General features: G+C 40.7%; 1 protein-coding gene across 6 annotated transcripts in view; it reads left to right on the forward strand.

Annotated features, from left to right (window-relative positions):
- INTS10 (integrator complex subunit 10) overlaps nt 1-16,371 on the forward strand; it is a 38,223-nt gene that overhangs the window by 3,806 nt on the left and 18,046 nt on the right. For 3 of the 6 annotated variants that reach the window (XM_082715159.1, XM_082715161.1, XM_082715157.1), the window contains exons 5-13: nt 1,020-1,101; nt 1,742-1,882; nt 2,314-2,485; nt 2,906-3,075; nt 4,124-4,257; nt 9,198-9,351; nt 10,509-10,591; nt 11,837-11,989; nt 14,903-15,011. In XM_082715159.1, coding sequence (XP_082571285.1) covers nt 1,020-1,101; nt 1,742-1,882; nt 2,314-2,485; nt 2,906-3,075; nt 4,124-4,257; nt 9,198-9,351; nt 10,509-10,591; nt 11,837-11,989; nt 14,903-15,011 — 1,198 coding nt within the window. Of the gene's footprint in view, nt 1-1,019; nt 1,102-1,741; nt 1,883-2,313; nt 2,486-2,905; nt 3,076-4,123; nt 4,258-9,194; nt 9,352-10,508; nt 10,592-11,836; nt 11,990-14,902; nt 15,012-16,371 lie in introns of all 6 variants that reach the window. The other 3 variants (XM_082715160.1, XM_082715156.1, XM_082715158.1) reach the window with 1 other exon arrangement.

Here is a 16,371-nt window from a genome sequence, read left to right on the forward strand (position 1 = left end):
GTGTGCGTAGAGCCATGCTCCCTCTAAAGGCTCTAGGGGAAAATCCTTCCTACCTCTCCCTGGCTGCTGGTGGTCACCAGCAATCTTTGTCATTCTTCAGCTTAACAGCTACGTCATTCCAGTTTCCTCCTCTGCTGTGACATGGCTTTCTTCCCTGGGTGTCTGTGTTCCTGTGTCTTTACATGATCGTGTAAGGATTGTTGTAGTCACTGGATTTAGGGTTTGCCCTAACCCATTGTGCCCTCTTTTTAACTCATTGCATCTAAAAAGACCTTACTTTTTTTTAATAAGATAAAATATATGTAGAGTCACATTCTGAGACTCTTGAGTGGACATGAATTTTGGGAGGATGCTCTTCAACCCAATATAAGCAACCCAATACAAGCAACCCAACCCAATACATTCCTTGATCGTTACTCAACTCTTCGCTTTTTGTGTTATATCATCTTTTCCATTGTTTTACCCCTGCCCTGTGCATGGCCAAGTGATCCCAAGGAAGATAATGCGGATGTCTGGGTGGATTTTGATAAGCCTACTTTCTACTCTGCTAGGGAATCCATGGTAGAAAGGAAGGAAAGGTGGCCTTAAAAGTCACAGTTGTGTCCAGCCTAGCCTAGGCTGAATGACTGGCTAGTGAAAGTGGTAAGGTTTGTCAACATAGTACATCTCGATGTAGAGAGTACAGTTAGTTTCAACATTTTGTAGAAAATCTGTACATCTCCTTTTTCATTCTAATTCCAGTGGTTCCTTTAAGTTTCTATAGACATTTTGATAGCATTTTAATTTTGCTAGTTCAGAGGAGAATAACCAAGACAAAGTAGTCAGTGGTCAGGTTAAATTGGGGTTTTCTTCTGGGCTGTGTTGCTGATGTATTTTGTTTTCTAGTCCTTAAAATGAGAATATTTGTTTCTTGGGGAAGTTTGCATATACAAAGTGGTAAATACAAAAAGCCATTGTTAATGTAATTCTGACATCTTAAACTGTAACACATTTAAATGATTTACTCTATTTTGAAACAGGTTGGCCTTGGGGAAGCATTATTAGAGGCTGAAACTATTGAAGAGCAAGAATCTCCAGTTAACTGCTTTAGAAAATTATTTGGTAAGAAAAATTGTATTTTGTATTAATTCCTTATGTAGGAATATGCTGAGTAAGTATCATTTCAGGGATAAGGTCATTTGTGGAAAGCAAAGGAATTTTTCATATTATGAAATTTAAATCCTTCTTTATTTTTTTAGTCCAAAAAGCATTTAAACAACTTCTAGGGATGCCTGGGTGACTCAGTCAGTTAAGCGTTTACCTTTGGCTCAGGTCATGATCCCAGATTCCTGGGATCAAGTCCCACATCAGGCTCCTTGCTCAGCAGGAAGACTGCCACCTCTGCACCTCCCTGGTGCTTGTGGGCTCTCTCTCTCGCTCTCTGGCAAATAAATAACATTTGATACCTCTGAAAGAATATATTCAAGTATGAGGCATAATAATAAACATCTGAATTGTCACCCAGTGTAAGAACTAGACCCTCAACCATAATGTAAAATCTGCTTGTGTCGTTCCTTACTCACTCCATCCACTAGTGTCCCTGTGCACTGCAATTTTTCAATAAATGTGCCATAAATGTGTTTTTTTCCCCTATATATTTTAGATACTACATTAAATGAACTCTAAAATAAATTTCATTTCTATCAGAATTGTAAGGTAGCCAACAACTGAATTGGTTTTTTTTATTTTTCCTCTTCGACAGTTTGCGATGTCCTTCCTCTAATAATTAACAACCATGATGTCCGATTGCCTGCCAATTTATTATATAAGTACTTGAACAAAGCAGCTGAATTTTATATCAATTATGTCACTAGATCTACTCAAATAGAGAGTCAGCATCAAGGTGAGTGAGAAGATCCTGCAGTTTTATTTACACAGATTTTAGGAAGTCGCAAACTCAAAAATCCCTCATCGTTGTGATTATTCTCTGGATGCGTACCAGTGTGATAGTGTTCTAAAAGATGGTTCCTGGAAAAAAATACCACAGGTAAGAAATGAGACTTTTCTGAACTCAGTTTTGCGCTTTGACCGGAACAGTCAACTTGCTGAATCGTAATGTTAATGAACTGAGCTTCGTACACGTTCCAAAGCTCAAAGGGCATTTTTTGCTGTTCCGGTGGCCAGCTGTGGGTCCTTCAACAAAACACACGATGTGTTGGGATTCTGTGCTCTTGCCTCTTGAATAGGGATTCGGACTTTGTCTTTCTCTCTTAAGTACTACATACATAATAAATAGTAAGATTAATTGTAGGCCTCTTTTTTCTCATTTCCCAGGTGCCCAAGAAGCAGCCGATTTAATGTCACCCAGCAAACGGAGCTCTCAGAAGTACATAATAGAAGGGCTGACTGAAAAATCATCCCAGATTGTGGACCCTTGGGAGAGGTTGTTTAAGATTTTAAATGTTGTTGGAATGAGATGTGAATGGCAGATGGATAAAGGAAGACGGTAAAAAATTGTTCATTTCTAGAATTACTTAGCAAGTCTTCTGATACCGTAATCTTAGGGTTTTTAAAAACAAAAACACTTTCTTAAAAAGCATATAGTGTATAGATACATTCTTTTCTTTGGGCAACTCTTGTAACCTTGGTATCTATGCAAAAGAGGGTGGTTTTCACTTTATTTAAGGATTCCCAACAGAAGTATAGCTTATAAGATGCTGTTGAGCTTGAAGCATTCTTTGGCATTCAGAGAAAAGAGTAGCTACTTTGTCATGTCTGTGTCCTGAGTGAGTATTCTGATCACTGCTCTAATTCATGCCTCTAGCTACATTTGGTAAATGTCACGCTTCTGTTGCAGCTTTTCTCTAGACCTTTTGCTGACAAGCCCAGAGTAATTAAATAATTTTTATCATCCTTCATCTTTCAGAAGCTATGGTGATATTTTGCACAGAATGAAAGATCTCTGCAGATACATGAACAACTTTGATAATGAAGCTCATGCAAAATATAAAAACCAAGTGGTTTATTCCACTATGCTGGTCTTCTTCAAGAATGCGTTCCAGTATGTCAACAGCATACAACCGTCTCTATTCCAAGGTTGGTTGAAGAATTCTAGAGTCTCCCAAAACTGGCTTCAGTTGGGGTGATGAAGATGATGAAAATGTTTACTTTAACATTGTTCTTGGATCAAAATCATTGTGGGGTGACACGAGTGCTTTTTTTTAAGTTGTTGGTACTTTTTATGTAAGTACATTTTACTTTAAAATTTCTATATCGGGGCACCTGGGTAACTCCATCGGTCAAGTGTCTGACTCTTGATCTCCACTTAGGTCTTAATCTCACATTTGTGAGACTGAGCCCCGTGTTTGGGCTCCACACTGGACATGGAGCCCATTTGATTAATCAATTAAATTTCTACATTAAAGGGTATAGTGGTACTGTGAAACTAAATACGGATATTTAGTGCCTCTATTTTGAAAAAGGAGATGTAGCAAAGTACTGAAGTAGATTTCACAAAGGCTTTGCTATAGACAGATTTTTTTTTTTTTTTTTTTATAAACATAAAATGTATTTTTATCCCCAGGGGTACAGGTCTGTGAATCACCAGGTTTACACTCTTCACAGCACTCATAGCACATATCCTCCCCAATGTAGACAGAGATATTTTAAATAACATTTTTGCATTTTGCATATAAATTCTAAAAAAAATGAAAAATAGAAAGGTAAGAGAATGAAATCACCTGCCCATCCAATAGAATACAGCTCTCATTTTTGTGTATTACCTTATAGTCTCATATTTAGATTTTGTTTGGAATTTGTAGCTATCAGGTATTACACATATAACTTCATATTCTTGAGTTTTTGGCTGATTTTATAATTCATGATTACTATGAAAAATTTGTAGATACATAAGAAGCACTTGTAATCTGTTATTGAGAGAGAACCTTTATTAATAATCTGTTGTATATCTGTATAGTCTTTTTTCCTATTCATGTATACTTGTTTGTCTACCTAACTGGGATCACTCCAAACATACTTTTTACACCTGTATTTTCAAACAGCAGCTGAGTAAACTTCCACCTGATACTAAGTTTTCTTTTCCTTGCTGCATTTCTAAGTGTTGGTGTTTTCCCCCCATCCATAGGTCCTAATGCCCCAAGCCAAGTTCCACTGGTTCTTCTTGAGGATGTATCAAATGTGTATGGTGATGTAGAAATTGATCGTAACAAACATATACATAAAAAGAGGAAACTAGCTGAGGGAAGAGAAAAAACCATGGTAATCCTTTCAGATATGATTATTAACAGATGATATGTTTGTGGTTTGCTGGAAATGAATGTAAAATACAGCTTTGGAGCTAAATTGATAAAGCTTAGGTCTTTTAATTCAATTACTGTGTAAATCAGCGGTTCTCAACTGGAGGTGATTTTTGCCCCCTCACCCCTCAACCCAGGGACATGTGGCAATGTCTGAGGACACTTTTTGATTTCCATGGCTTGGTGGGGAGGAGTTGCTGTGAGCACCTCCCCTGTAGAGGTGGGGAGGCTGCGAATAGTGCTACAAGGCACAGGACAGCCCCACCACAAACTGCTGCCTGGCTCAAAAGGCCAATGTTGAGAAGCCCTGGTATAAATTAGTCCTACCTGTTGTGACTGAATGGCATCAATTAAAGGTAAAAAGCAAAGCCAGATGAACTACACTGAACATCTAGACCCAGTGCTGTGCTGAGTCCTGGCCCCAGAATGGAAAGGGTGAGGTGGTCCGGCTGGGAAGTTGTTAACCAGCCAAGGGGAGACGTTGCAGAGGTTTCATGAAGGACATCAGCATTTGAAATCAGCTTTGAAGTATCTCGATAGAGGAGAGGGTTTTGTCATTTGGTGTTGGAGGGTGGATTTTGTGAAGAGAAGACCATGTGCACAATGATGTGTGAGGCCAGAGAATGTAAAGACCCATTGGTCTTCTGAAGGGGCCAGGCAGCGGGTCTGGGCAGAACAGTGATTTCTAAACTTATTTTAAAGCAGAACCTTTCAGTGAATGCTTTCATGGAGGCCCGGTGTGTAACAGTATGACAGCGGAGGTGCTCTAGGTCAGGAATCAGCAAACTTTTTCTGTGAAGGGCCAGGAAATAAACAGTGTAGGCTCTACAGGCCCAACAGTCTGTTGCAGCTACTCAGCTCTGCTGTTACAATACAAAACAAACAAACCAACAAACCATAGACAATAGTAAACAAATGAGGTGGCCATGTTCCAATAAAACTTTATTTATGAAAACAGGATCTGGTCTGCCGATGGTAGTTTGCTAACCTGTGCTGCAGGTGAAATAGTGCGGGGGTGTCTAGAGTCTCGCCCTCCTTCTTTTTTTTTTTTTTTTTTTTTTTTTTTTTAAGATTTTATTTATTGGGGCGCCTGGGTAGCTCAGTGGGTTAAGCCGCTGCCTTCAGCTCAGGTCATGATCCCAGGGTCCTGGGATCGAGCCCCGCATCGGGCTCTCTGCTCAGCAGGGAGCCTGCTTCCTCCTCTCTCTCTGCCTGCCTCTCTGCCTGCTTGTCATCTCTCTCTGTCAAATAAATAAATAAAATCTTTAAAAAAAAAAAAAAAGATTTTATTAGAGAGAGAGAGAGGGAAGCAGGCTTCCTGTGGAGCAGAGAGCCCGATGCGGGGCTCGATCCCAGGACCCTGAGATCATGACCCGAGCCAAAGGCAGCAGCCCAAACCACTGAGCCACCCAGGCGCCCCTCTCACCCTCCTTCTGTCCCTTCTCCTCTCCTACCACTTCTTCAGACCCTGAGTTAACACTCACTAGCCCCAGGCATGAGGAGAGATGTGCCCTAAAATCAGTTTAATCTGTTGCCTCTGTAAACTGGACTATATGATAAAGAATGGAGCAGGGACGACTGCCTTTCTGAAGGCTTTTAAGGTTATTAAACCTTCTGATAAACTCATTTGTTTCCTCCCAAAGAAAAACCCACACATGCACGATTTCAGAAATTATTTCAAGGTTGAAAGATGCTTTGAAATCCAGCCATGATTCCTAGGTTCAGAACTCTGCTAACCAGGCTTTCCCAGATGCCCTCTGATGCATTTTTTAAAAAGATCACGAAGGCTGCTAGGTAGCTACTCTCTCCTTCTCTCCTGACTGTCCTGGTGGGGTCACTCATTAGCTCTCCCTTCTGGTTTCTGGGAGTGTGTGGTTTAACTGGGCACTTCACACTAAGACCACAGTCATCCTTCCTGCTATGTGGATAATGAGTCCTCTGATACTAGTTTTAACTAAAAACAGTGCCATGTCCCATGTAAGTCAGTATAAATAACATGGCTTCCTCGGTCTGTTTCTCTCCGTCCCCGCCACCTGCTCCCTGGTCCAAGCCACGCCAGTCTTGCATATGTCATCGGGGGTGTCCTCTTGTCCCCCTTCTTGCACTCTTGCTCCCTACCGTCTCTTCTCTACCCAGCAGCTATAGTGATGTTTTTAAGACCTGAGTCAGACTCACTCCGCTGCTTTACCACCTCTAGTGGCTTTCCATCATGCTCAGAATGAAATCCAAGCTCTTCACCATGGCTTCAAACCTGTTACTGAGCAAACCTTTGTGCGCCGCAGACGTGCTGGCCTCTCTCTGCACCTCCAGTGCTCTGAGGCCCTTTCTGCCCCTGGATCTCTACCCCCAAGCTGTGCCCTAAGGTTGGAGTATATCTCTCTGCCAGGCTGTGTCCTTGTCACGGCTCTCAGCCCGGCATTTCTCCCTCTGAGGCCTCCTCGAAATACCCATCCAGTTTTCTTTTCTCTTCCTGTTACTCTAATTCTGCATCGCCCTTATTGTTGTCTGTTTTCTTGTTTCTTCGTTGGCTGGTTTACTGTCTGTGTCTCCTGATGAGCTCTGTACAAGCTCTGTGGGGCCAAGGACACTGTCCGTCTTGTACCCTGGACAGTGCCTGAGCTGCAGCTGGTGAATGAGTGAATTCCCACTCTTCCCTCTCAGCCTCGGCAACCAGGCCATGGCATAGCTGTTTAAACCCTCTGGCTCCCCAGTTCCTCCCGTGTCTCATCTCTCATGGGTCATCTAGCAGGCCCTGTTCTCAAACTCTGGCCCAACATGGGTTTCCATCCATTTTAGTTTTTACTCTATTAACAGATTTTTTCCTGGTTTTCATTCTGTCCCACAGTCTGCCCCCAAACCTGCTGCAAGTCCCACCCTGTCTGAGCCATCGCAGCAGAGAACATAAAGCTCCGCTTAGAGATACATCTTGTTTTACCCATGGTGTTCTGCTGCTTTTAATAACTGAACATCTGGAGATTGGGAGATTTCTCATAACAGTTGAGATGTCTGACTTCCTTAATAATTGGAATATTTGATACACTGGCCCCGATGCTGGCTCACAGCTGGGGCCAGGTGGAGGCTGCCCACTTCAGACGGGCATACGTTCTCCACCCAGCCTCATTGTCTGGCTCACGTGACGTGCCAGGTGGCTGGAGCTGGGGGACTGTCCTTTCCTGTGGGCCATGCATTTTCCACCCGCCCAAACTTGGTGTATGTTCCCTGTAGTCAGGGTTCTCACTTACAGCATCCGCCCAGAACTCCAGAGTGTACTTCTGCTTTTCAAAATCAATTTCTCTAAATTTTAGAAACTCTTTGGAAACGAGTCTCACATCTGAGGTTCCTTCTGTAAACTCCAACCTTGTTTTGAGGCAGGAATGTTTTCTATAAAATTGGAACAGAGAATACCCCATTCATATCAGTATATCCTATTAGATTGGCAACATGTGGCAAGGAACTGGACCCTGATGAAGTAGGACACCTAATAGGTTTTGATGGTGAAAGGGATCTGGGTATCTGTCATTACTGTGGGAGGGTAAGAATAGGGTAGCTAAGTAGAGTGGGTCCCCAGGCATCAAGGACTAGCAGGAGAATACCAGGCTCTGAAAGTGGGGGGAGAAATTCTGGTGGGTGGGGGGAGGGAGGTGCTTATTTTTTCTGAGGTCAGCTTGAGGAATGGAGCTTTTAGCTGAAATATTTGTACATATTTTCAAATGAGCGTAGTTGGGTGAAAATCTTCAGGGAGAATTTAATTGGGGTCATTAAGTTAGTCAAATAGCCTAGGTAGAATGAAAGGGTCAAGAAATTCTCAGCAAAGTAAAATTAAATGGAGCTGTTTTACCTTGACTGTTTTTTGGCAAAACGTCTGACTGTGCTCACTGGCACTTACATTGTTGCAGTTCTCTGAGACCTCTCTTTGGCTTTATATTTCTTGAGATGAAGAGCAAGAAAAGTAGGGCTCTTTATCGTAAATACAGAAGGCATTGCTAGGTAAATGCAGGCAAACGTAGTTCCTGGCCACCACCGTGCAGTGGGGAGCGCAGCTAGAGAGGTGGCCGTGGGAGGAGGGATGTATAGGGAACAAAAGATTAGTAAGAGTCATTTCTCCGATTCTTAGGGCATTTGGGCTTTAATTTTATTCCTCTACATGATAAACTTATTTGGAAGCAAATTAAATTATTTCACACATTGAAAAAAAGAACTATAAAACATATGCCACGTAAGCTGTATCTCTGAATGTAAAACTCTAACTTGGAGTTTTTAATAACACTTATATTTTTTAAACTGTTGGAAGTTTTAACTCCATAGCTTTCCTTAGAAACCAACATAAGCTTAGAATTTATCATCAGAAAAACATAAGCTTAGTTTTTAAGGTAAAATTGAATGTGTGAGAGTGAAAAGATAGAAAATTTATGCATTAATTTTTAAAGCCAAATTGTTAAGTTTAAGAAATTATCCTTATGATAGTATCCTTTCATATAAAGTCCATACAATAATCAGAATTGGTGATAATAAACATAATTTCCGAGTAGTTTATCCTTGAACAACATGGGGGTAGGGTGCCAACCCCCATCCTGCACAGTCATAAATCTCTGTATAACTTTGATTCCCCTAAAACTTAACTACTAGTAGCCTCCTTTTGACCAAAAGCCTTACCAAAAACGTTAGTAGTTGATGAGCCTATATTTGGTATGTTCTGTGTATTATATGCTGTATTCTTATAACACAGTAAGGTGGAGAAAAGAAAATGTTATTAAGAAAATCTTAAGGAAGAGAAATACATTTACAGTGCTGGACTGTAAAAAATCCATGTGTCAACAGATCTGTGTAGTTCTAACCTGTGTTGTTGAAGTGTCACTTGTATATGACTTTAAGTTAATCACCTTGTTCACCTTCTCTAAGCAGAGTTCAGACGATGAAGATTGTTCTGCAAAAGGGAGAAATCGTCACATCGTAGTCAATAAAGCGGAGCTTGCTAACTCTATTGAAGTGCTCGAGAGCTTTAAGCTAGCCAGGGAGAGCTGGGAGTTGCTCTACTCCCTAGAATTCCTTGACAAGGGTAAGAACATGCTTTCACATTAGTGCTATTTCATGTGTTATATAAAATGATTGTGCTTAAGAAAGCATTGTTCTTGAAACATCAAGACACTGAAAGCTAAATTGCTTATAGTAGTTCACACAGTTAACAGAAATCTTTCTTGAGTAGACTTTTTTGACTTTTTTAAAAAAATGAGTAAAACTCTTGGCATTATTAATATTAAAATGATAAAAAAAAATATTCAAATGATCATTTACGTCTTAGCTTCTACCCTTGAGTGTTTATTATAATTAGACTTGGGGTGAGTTTGAGGGAGAGATTTTTGGTCTTTTAACATTCGTACTGCTGGCCTCCTTTCTTTTTCTTGCTGGGTTTGTTTTGTGCTGTTAGTTGTTCTGTCCTGCCTTGTATCTTTCTTAGGTCCTGTGTAGCTGATCTTACAAAAGGTAATGCTATTTTTATCTACACCAACTCCATTGCCTGAAAAACTCACCCTACCCAAAGCCTGTTTTCCTTTTAGAATACAACTATTAAGTATTTCTTCATTACTTAGAAATCACTAGTACATTGCTAAGGTATGGATTTTTACTCTACTTTGAATCAACAGTGTATTTTTACTGTACTTCTGGCCAGTGGGCCTTGATCCCTTGGCCTGCCATCACGTACCTATGCAGCACCCTCGGTCTGGTGTGTCATGTCATTTTTTCTATGTAGAGAGCATCACTCCCTCTGTCCTGGTCACATCTAGAATTATAAACATGTATGTGACCTTTCGGGGTGAGGAGTAGTTTTCTTTTAGTTATAATTTGGCTTTTTAAAAAAACGATTAAAACTCTTAGCTTTTTATCTTTGTTTTCTGAGCTGGCTGAAAATAAAACTATCTTTTTCTGAGGAGAGTAAAGTAATTTACAAGGAGGTAATATGTGAAAAATATTTTGAACAGCTCTCGGGATACGATATGTGCTTCGTAAATGTTGAGGCCTAATAAAAATGCTACTTGTGGGTTACTGAAAAGTATTATATTCTAATTTTACTATCTAATTGAAATTCTAGATCATTATTTTAGAAATCAAGGTCGATAATTACTGTCCATTTTTTGGAAGTTTCTCTCCGTTGTTTTGCTGGGTTGGTTTTTTTCCTGCCTCTGTTAACATGTAAATTTACTTTTGAATTCTCAGAATTTACAAGAATTTGTTTGGCATGGAAGACAGATACTTGGCTTTGGTTAAGAATCTTCCTCACTGACATGATCATCTATCAGGTAGGGTAATGTATATTTTAAGTTCCTGTGTCTGTATAGGATGATGATTTTCATGAACCGACCATAGCGTGCAAGATGTGTATGTTCCTTCTGTAGACTAGTCATACCATGAAGACGTGTTCTGTCTTCAGTGGCAGAGGGATGATGGTCCCCTTTCATCTCAAAAAAAGAAAGAAAATGACAAGGCCGCATCTTCTTGTTACTTTCACTATGTCCAGCCATACCCCTCTGTAAAAGTAAGATTTTTACTTTCCAATAAGAGATGTATACATCTCACCCGTCGTTCTGTCCACTCTGGTGAAGTCCTTCTGCTCTGCTCTCCTGTTCTCGAGCCACTTAGGCCTGGGAGGAATGGAGAGAGCTAATAATTCCCTAAGAAATTGGAGAGCTTCTAACCTCTGTAGTCGGAACAGATAGGTTGCTGCTTCCATCCTACATAAAGGAGAAAGGGTATTATTAGTAAAATATCTGTAAGAAATGGTATATCCAAAATGTATTTTATCCAAAAGCTTGTTATTTTATTTAATCTTAGGACTTAAGACCCAGGGTGTCTGGCTATCCCTGTCGGTAGAAGGGTCACTCTTCATCTCAGGGTCATGAGTTCAAGCCCCATATTGGGTGTAGAGATGACTAAAAAATAAATAAACTTAAAAAAAAAAAAGAATTAAGACCAGAAAGAAAAATCTTTGTACATATAAAGTACCTGTATAGAGAACACTCTACCTAGCTTTAAATAAGTGGGTTTGATTATTGCTAAGTCTCCTTTTTCCTCCTGAGAACATCAAGCAGAGCTACCTTATCTGTATGCTTCATTAACTCTGGTGATTTTTATTTATTTACTAATTTGAGAGAGAGCGGTGGAAAGGGGGAGAGGGAGAGAGAGTCTTAAGCAGACTCTGTGCTGAACACAGTCCCAGTGCAGAGCTTGACCTCACAACCCGGAGATCAGGACCTGAGCTGAAACCAAGACTGTGGCACCCCAACTCTGGAGACACTTTTTTTTGTAAAGATTTTAATTACTTATTTGATAGAGCACGAAAGAGGGAATATAAGCAGGGGGAGTGGGAGAGGGTAAGGCAAGCTTCCCACTGAGCAGGGAGCCTGATCTGGGGCTCAATCCCAGGACCCCAGGATCATGACCTGAGCTGAAGGCAGACACTTAATGACTGAGCCACCCAGGCACCCCCTGGAAACTTTTTTTTAACGGCAATGTTTTTCACTTCCTTGCTGTTACGTCTTTCTTAGGGTCAGTATAAAAAAGCAATAGCGAGCCTGCACCATCTCGCAGCTCTCCAGGGATCGCTTCCGCAGCCGCAGATCACGGGACAGGGGACCCTGGAACATCAGAGGGCGCTCATCCAGCTCGCAACCTGCCACTTTGCTCTGGGGGAGTACAGAGTGAGTAGTGTGCACAGGGCTTCCTCTTTTCCTAGAGTGGCCTTTTAATTTGGTGCATGTCTATTTGAGATAGGATTTTTTTCTGCCTAGATTTTGTCACCTAATCTGCTAGTAAAAATCTTGATAATTTTATTTTACTTGGTTTTCTCTTTAGTTACAGCTTCCTTGAAGTTAGGCTGTGCTACTTTTCAGATTTCCTGTTCCTTTTTCCATTTTGTTGGAGGATGGCTTCTATTTTTCTTCACTTTCTTACCTGGAATCCCTTCAGAGCAGAATCAGTGCTATTGTACTTGGACAGAAGAGGCATTTATTAAGTGGGAAATGGAGGAGTGCCATTAGCTTCTCTGAGCATCAGATGCCCTGAGTCTCCAGAGTTGGCGTGTCAGTTAAGTGTCTGACTCTTGGTTTCAGCTCAGGTCGTGATCTCCGGGTTGTGAGGTCAAGCTCTGCACCGGGATTGTGTTCAGCACGGAGTCTGGGTAAGACCCTCTCTCCCTCTGTGCCTTCCCGCTGCTCTCGAAGCATACAGAGACATATGACTCTGCAGTCCACCTCATGGTGCTGCAGAGCAGCTACGAACTCAAGTCTGTTTCCCTGTGATTGTGAGCCCCTCCTACGACAAGGCGCAGACCATGTGCTTTACCTTTGACTCTCTCATAGCACTGACCATAGAAGTCGGCACAGCTTTGAATTCAGTTATTAATAATTGTTTGAATTCAATTAAAATATAAGCACATTCTTTATTCTTTTTACTGTATAAGTTCAAGGCCACAACTGAACACACAGACTCTGATTTCTTTCTCATCATTCTATGTGTTAAGTGGATTACTTTGTGATTAGTAACCCTGAGTAAAGTTTTTAAACTTGAACTTTGAAATATGATTTATAATTTGCCATGATGATAATTAGGAAGAAACAGAGAGCATGTTAAGTATGTGCACTGAAAATTGAAAATATTTTTCTTCCATCATTATGTAATTATCAAGTACTAATTCTAAGTTACAGTGAATTCCCTGAGAACTTGAAAGAGAGCACATATTTACCCACTCAGATGTCCATATATCATGTAGAATTAGACAGTTACACAAGGCACTGCTGTTCAGCATCACACTAGGGAATATAAAATAAACAGATTTAATTAAGCGGGGCAAACGCATTCTTTTTGAGGGCTTCAGACAAAGCTGATCACCGTTAGGCCTTTATCCTTGGTTTCTAACTTAACCTGCCTCCTGGATCTCAGCTGCCTTCAGCTGTCTGTCTTCAGCTCAGACCCAGCGAGTCCAGATGTGCGTTTCCTTCGTTCTCTTGTCATTAGGTATGAAACTCTCAGGTCATGGTTGGCTCTTAACTCTGCCTAATCATTTTGATTCTTCTAGCATAAAGCTAATATCTTTGGTGTAGTACCTTTTGTTTCCTTGGCCACCACTCTAATCCATTGCTCTGAATGGAGTTTTTTGCCCCAGTTCTTCTTCCATCTTTGAGTTAAGGTCATTGCTTTTAAGAGATTGCTGTCATTGTTCCCCTTAACAGAAGTACTGACTTCCTCAGTGTCCAGAGTTGAACTGTGTGCTGGGGGTGGACATATAAGCAGGGTATGGGAAATGGGGGGATCCCTGATTCAGGACATACAATTTGAGTTACAGAGAAAAGTGCAAGTATCTATTGAAGACAGTGAAAAATCAAATACTAAGTGGTATGCCCTGACATATGCACAGTAGGCATTCAGGAAAGGGTGTTTTCACTGGGGTCCATGTAGTCAAGAAAGGATTTACAGTAGATATTGGCTGGAGGTGGACATATGACTCTGCAGCCCACATCATGGCCCCACCACCTCTTAGCTCTATGACCTCACCAAAGGTCAAGTTACCTCACCAAACTGTTTAACTCCAGCATTCAAGTTCTGAACTACCAAGCTGTTGAGCTCTTCAAGCTGGAGATTCACAACCCTGTGGCCCTGGATGTGCCAAGATACCAACCCTCTCAGTTAGCAGCCAGAGCCCCCAGTTAATTCTGCCAGCTCTGAGCAGCCTTACAAATATTTCTGGATCCGTCAAGACATGGAAAAGGGTGGGAAGCATGGGTTTAACACTCTACTTCCTCATCGGTAAAATGGGGATAATAAGAAGGTTGTGCTAAATGCATAGAACATGTTCCCCACTTGGAATCCAGCTGTTATTAGAATTTGAACAGGTAGACCATAGATGATGGCTCACTCACTATAGATCGAGAGCAATCCCCCTCCCCCCAACACCAGTGTGGCACTTGAGGCCTCCCTCAGCCACCAGCACTACATCAGGCTGGTTCTGTCTGTGTTACTGCCTAAAGCCCGCCCTCCTTCCCTCACCTAATCACCTAAACCATACTCAGCCCTTCCCCACAGCTTTCTCTCCTCCACTAAAACCCTTTTTTCTCTTTTTCACATTCTAAATTCTTCCGTCCCTTTAAGGCTGAGATAAGGAAAATCTTCCTACCTTGTTTCTCCTTCATTTTACATTATGCTCTATATCATACCGTGTGTTTCAGTACTCTGTGTCCCATTTTGATTTTTCTATTCAGTGAGTTAGTGAATGCCTTTAAGATGGGCCTACTTCTTTTGGATGCCGCTGTGCTGTTAAACGCATTGGGGGTTTAGTTAATACTTGACTGATTTTTCATTTTTGTTTTTTCGTTTTAACAGCAAAGAAGGAGTTATTATTCCCCCAAAAGTCTAGTACCTCGATTCAATCTCAGTTACCTTTTCTACATTTTTGCTGTTGAGCAAACGGTAATGGTCTCACAGAGTCTTGAGATAGTGCTACAGACCTCCATGTGCATACGTTGCCCAGTCGTCCGCTACACATATATTAGTATTCTGTTGATTTGCTTTCAATGAGAAAATTTCAGATTGGTACCTTTTCATCTGATCTTCTTTAGATGACATGTGAAAAAGTCCTTGATTTGATGTGCTACATGGTACTCCCCATTCAAGATGGAGGCAAATCACAGGAAGAACCCTCAAAAATAAAGCCCAAATTTAGAAAAGGTACAGTGCAAGTTTTATTCTTATTTTGTAATATGGCTCTAGGACCCAAGGCTGGGAAATTCTTTACAATTCCTGATGAAATAATACTATGTGATCTGAGGGATTTGACAAACTATATAAAAAGTTAATCTCTTGCCAAGCTTGTCCTTGGCACCGATTTCATAAGCAGCTATAAATCTTTCTTTCAAAGTTCTCTTCATTTCCTAAGTTTGTTATCTCTGAGGAATATCCTGAACTCCTTTTCTTATCTCTACCAATTCTCAGAAAACTTGGGAATGATTAGTTAAGAAGTATCTCCTGTCAATTCCCTCTCAGGCTATTTTGAGCTTCACCTCAAGGAACACATTGCTTGAAAACCTACATAAATTTAGTTGCAATGCTTATATAAGAAAGGAAAAGAGATTCACTGTCAGGGTTCTAAGTTTCTACATTAGAAGTTAGAAAAAGGTAAGCAAATGAAACCTAAAGAACGTAGAAGACAGGAAATAATAAGTGCAGAAATCAATGCAATAGAAAATAAAATCAAGGAAATTAATAAAGCTAAAAGTTGTTTTTTTGAAAGGAAAAAAAAAAGATAAATTCCTAACAAGATTAATCGGGAAGAAAGTGAGCACAAGTTACCAATAGCAGGAATGAAAGAAGAATTGTCACTGCAGATCCTACTGCAATCAAAAGGACGCTAAGAGAATAAATTACTAATAACTCTATACCAATAAATTCAACAATTTAGAGGAAATGGAAAAATTCCTTGAGAAACACAACTTGCCAAAACTGAAACAGAATGAAATAGAATATATGAATGTTCTATATCTATCAAAGAAATTAAATTATTATCAGAAACTTTCCCACAGAACTCCAGATTGAAATGGCTTCATTGGGGAATTCTCTATAGCACTTAGGAAGAAATAACACCTATCCTACACATACTCTTGGAGAAAATAGAGAAAGAGGGAATGCTTCCCAATTCAGTTTTTAAGGCAAACATAACCCTAAGAGCAAAACCAAATAAGAGCATTGCCAGAAAAGGACATTAAAGGCCAATATCCATCGGGGCGCCTGGGTGGCTCAGTGGGTTAAGCCGCTGCCTTCGGCTCGGGTCATGATCTCAGGGTCCTGGGATCGAGTCCCACATCGGGCTCTCTGCTCGGCGGGGAGCCTGCTTCCCTCTCTCTCTCTCCCTCTCTGCCTGCCTCTCCGTCTACTTGTGATTTCTCTCTGTCAAATAAATAAATAAAAAATCTTTAAAAAAGAAAAAAAAAGGCCAATATCCATCATAAACATAGATTCCCAAAGTCCTCAAAAAATGTTAGCAAATTAAATACAGCAGCATATAGGAAGGATAACACATATGATCAGGTAG

The sequence above is a fragment of the Mustela nivalis genome, assembly GCF_964662115.1.
Source record: "Mustela nivalis genome assembly, chromosome: 20".
Lineage (NCBI taxonomy): Eukaryota > Metazoa > Chordata > Mammalia > Carnivora > Mustelidae > Mustela > Mustela nivalis.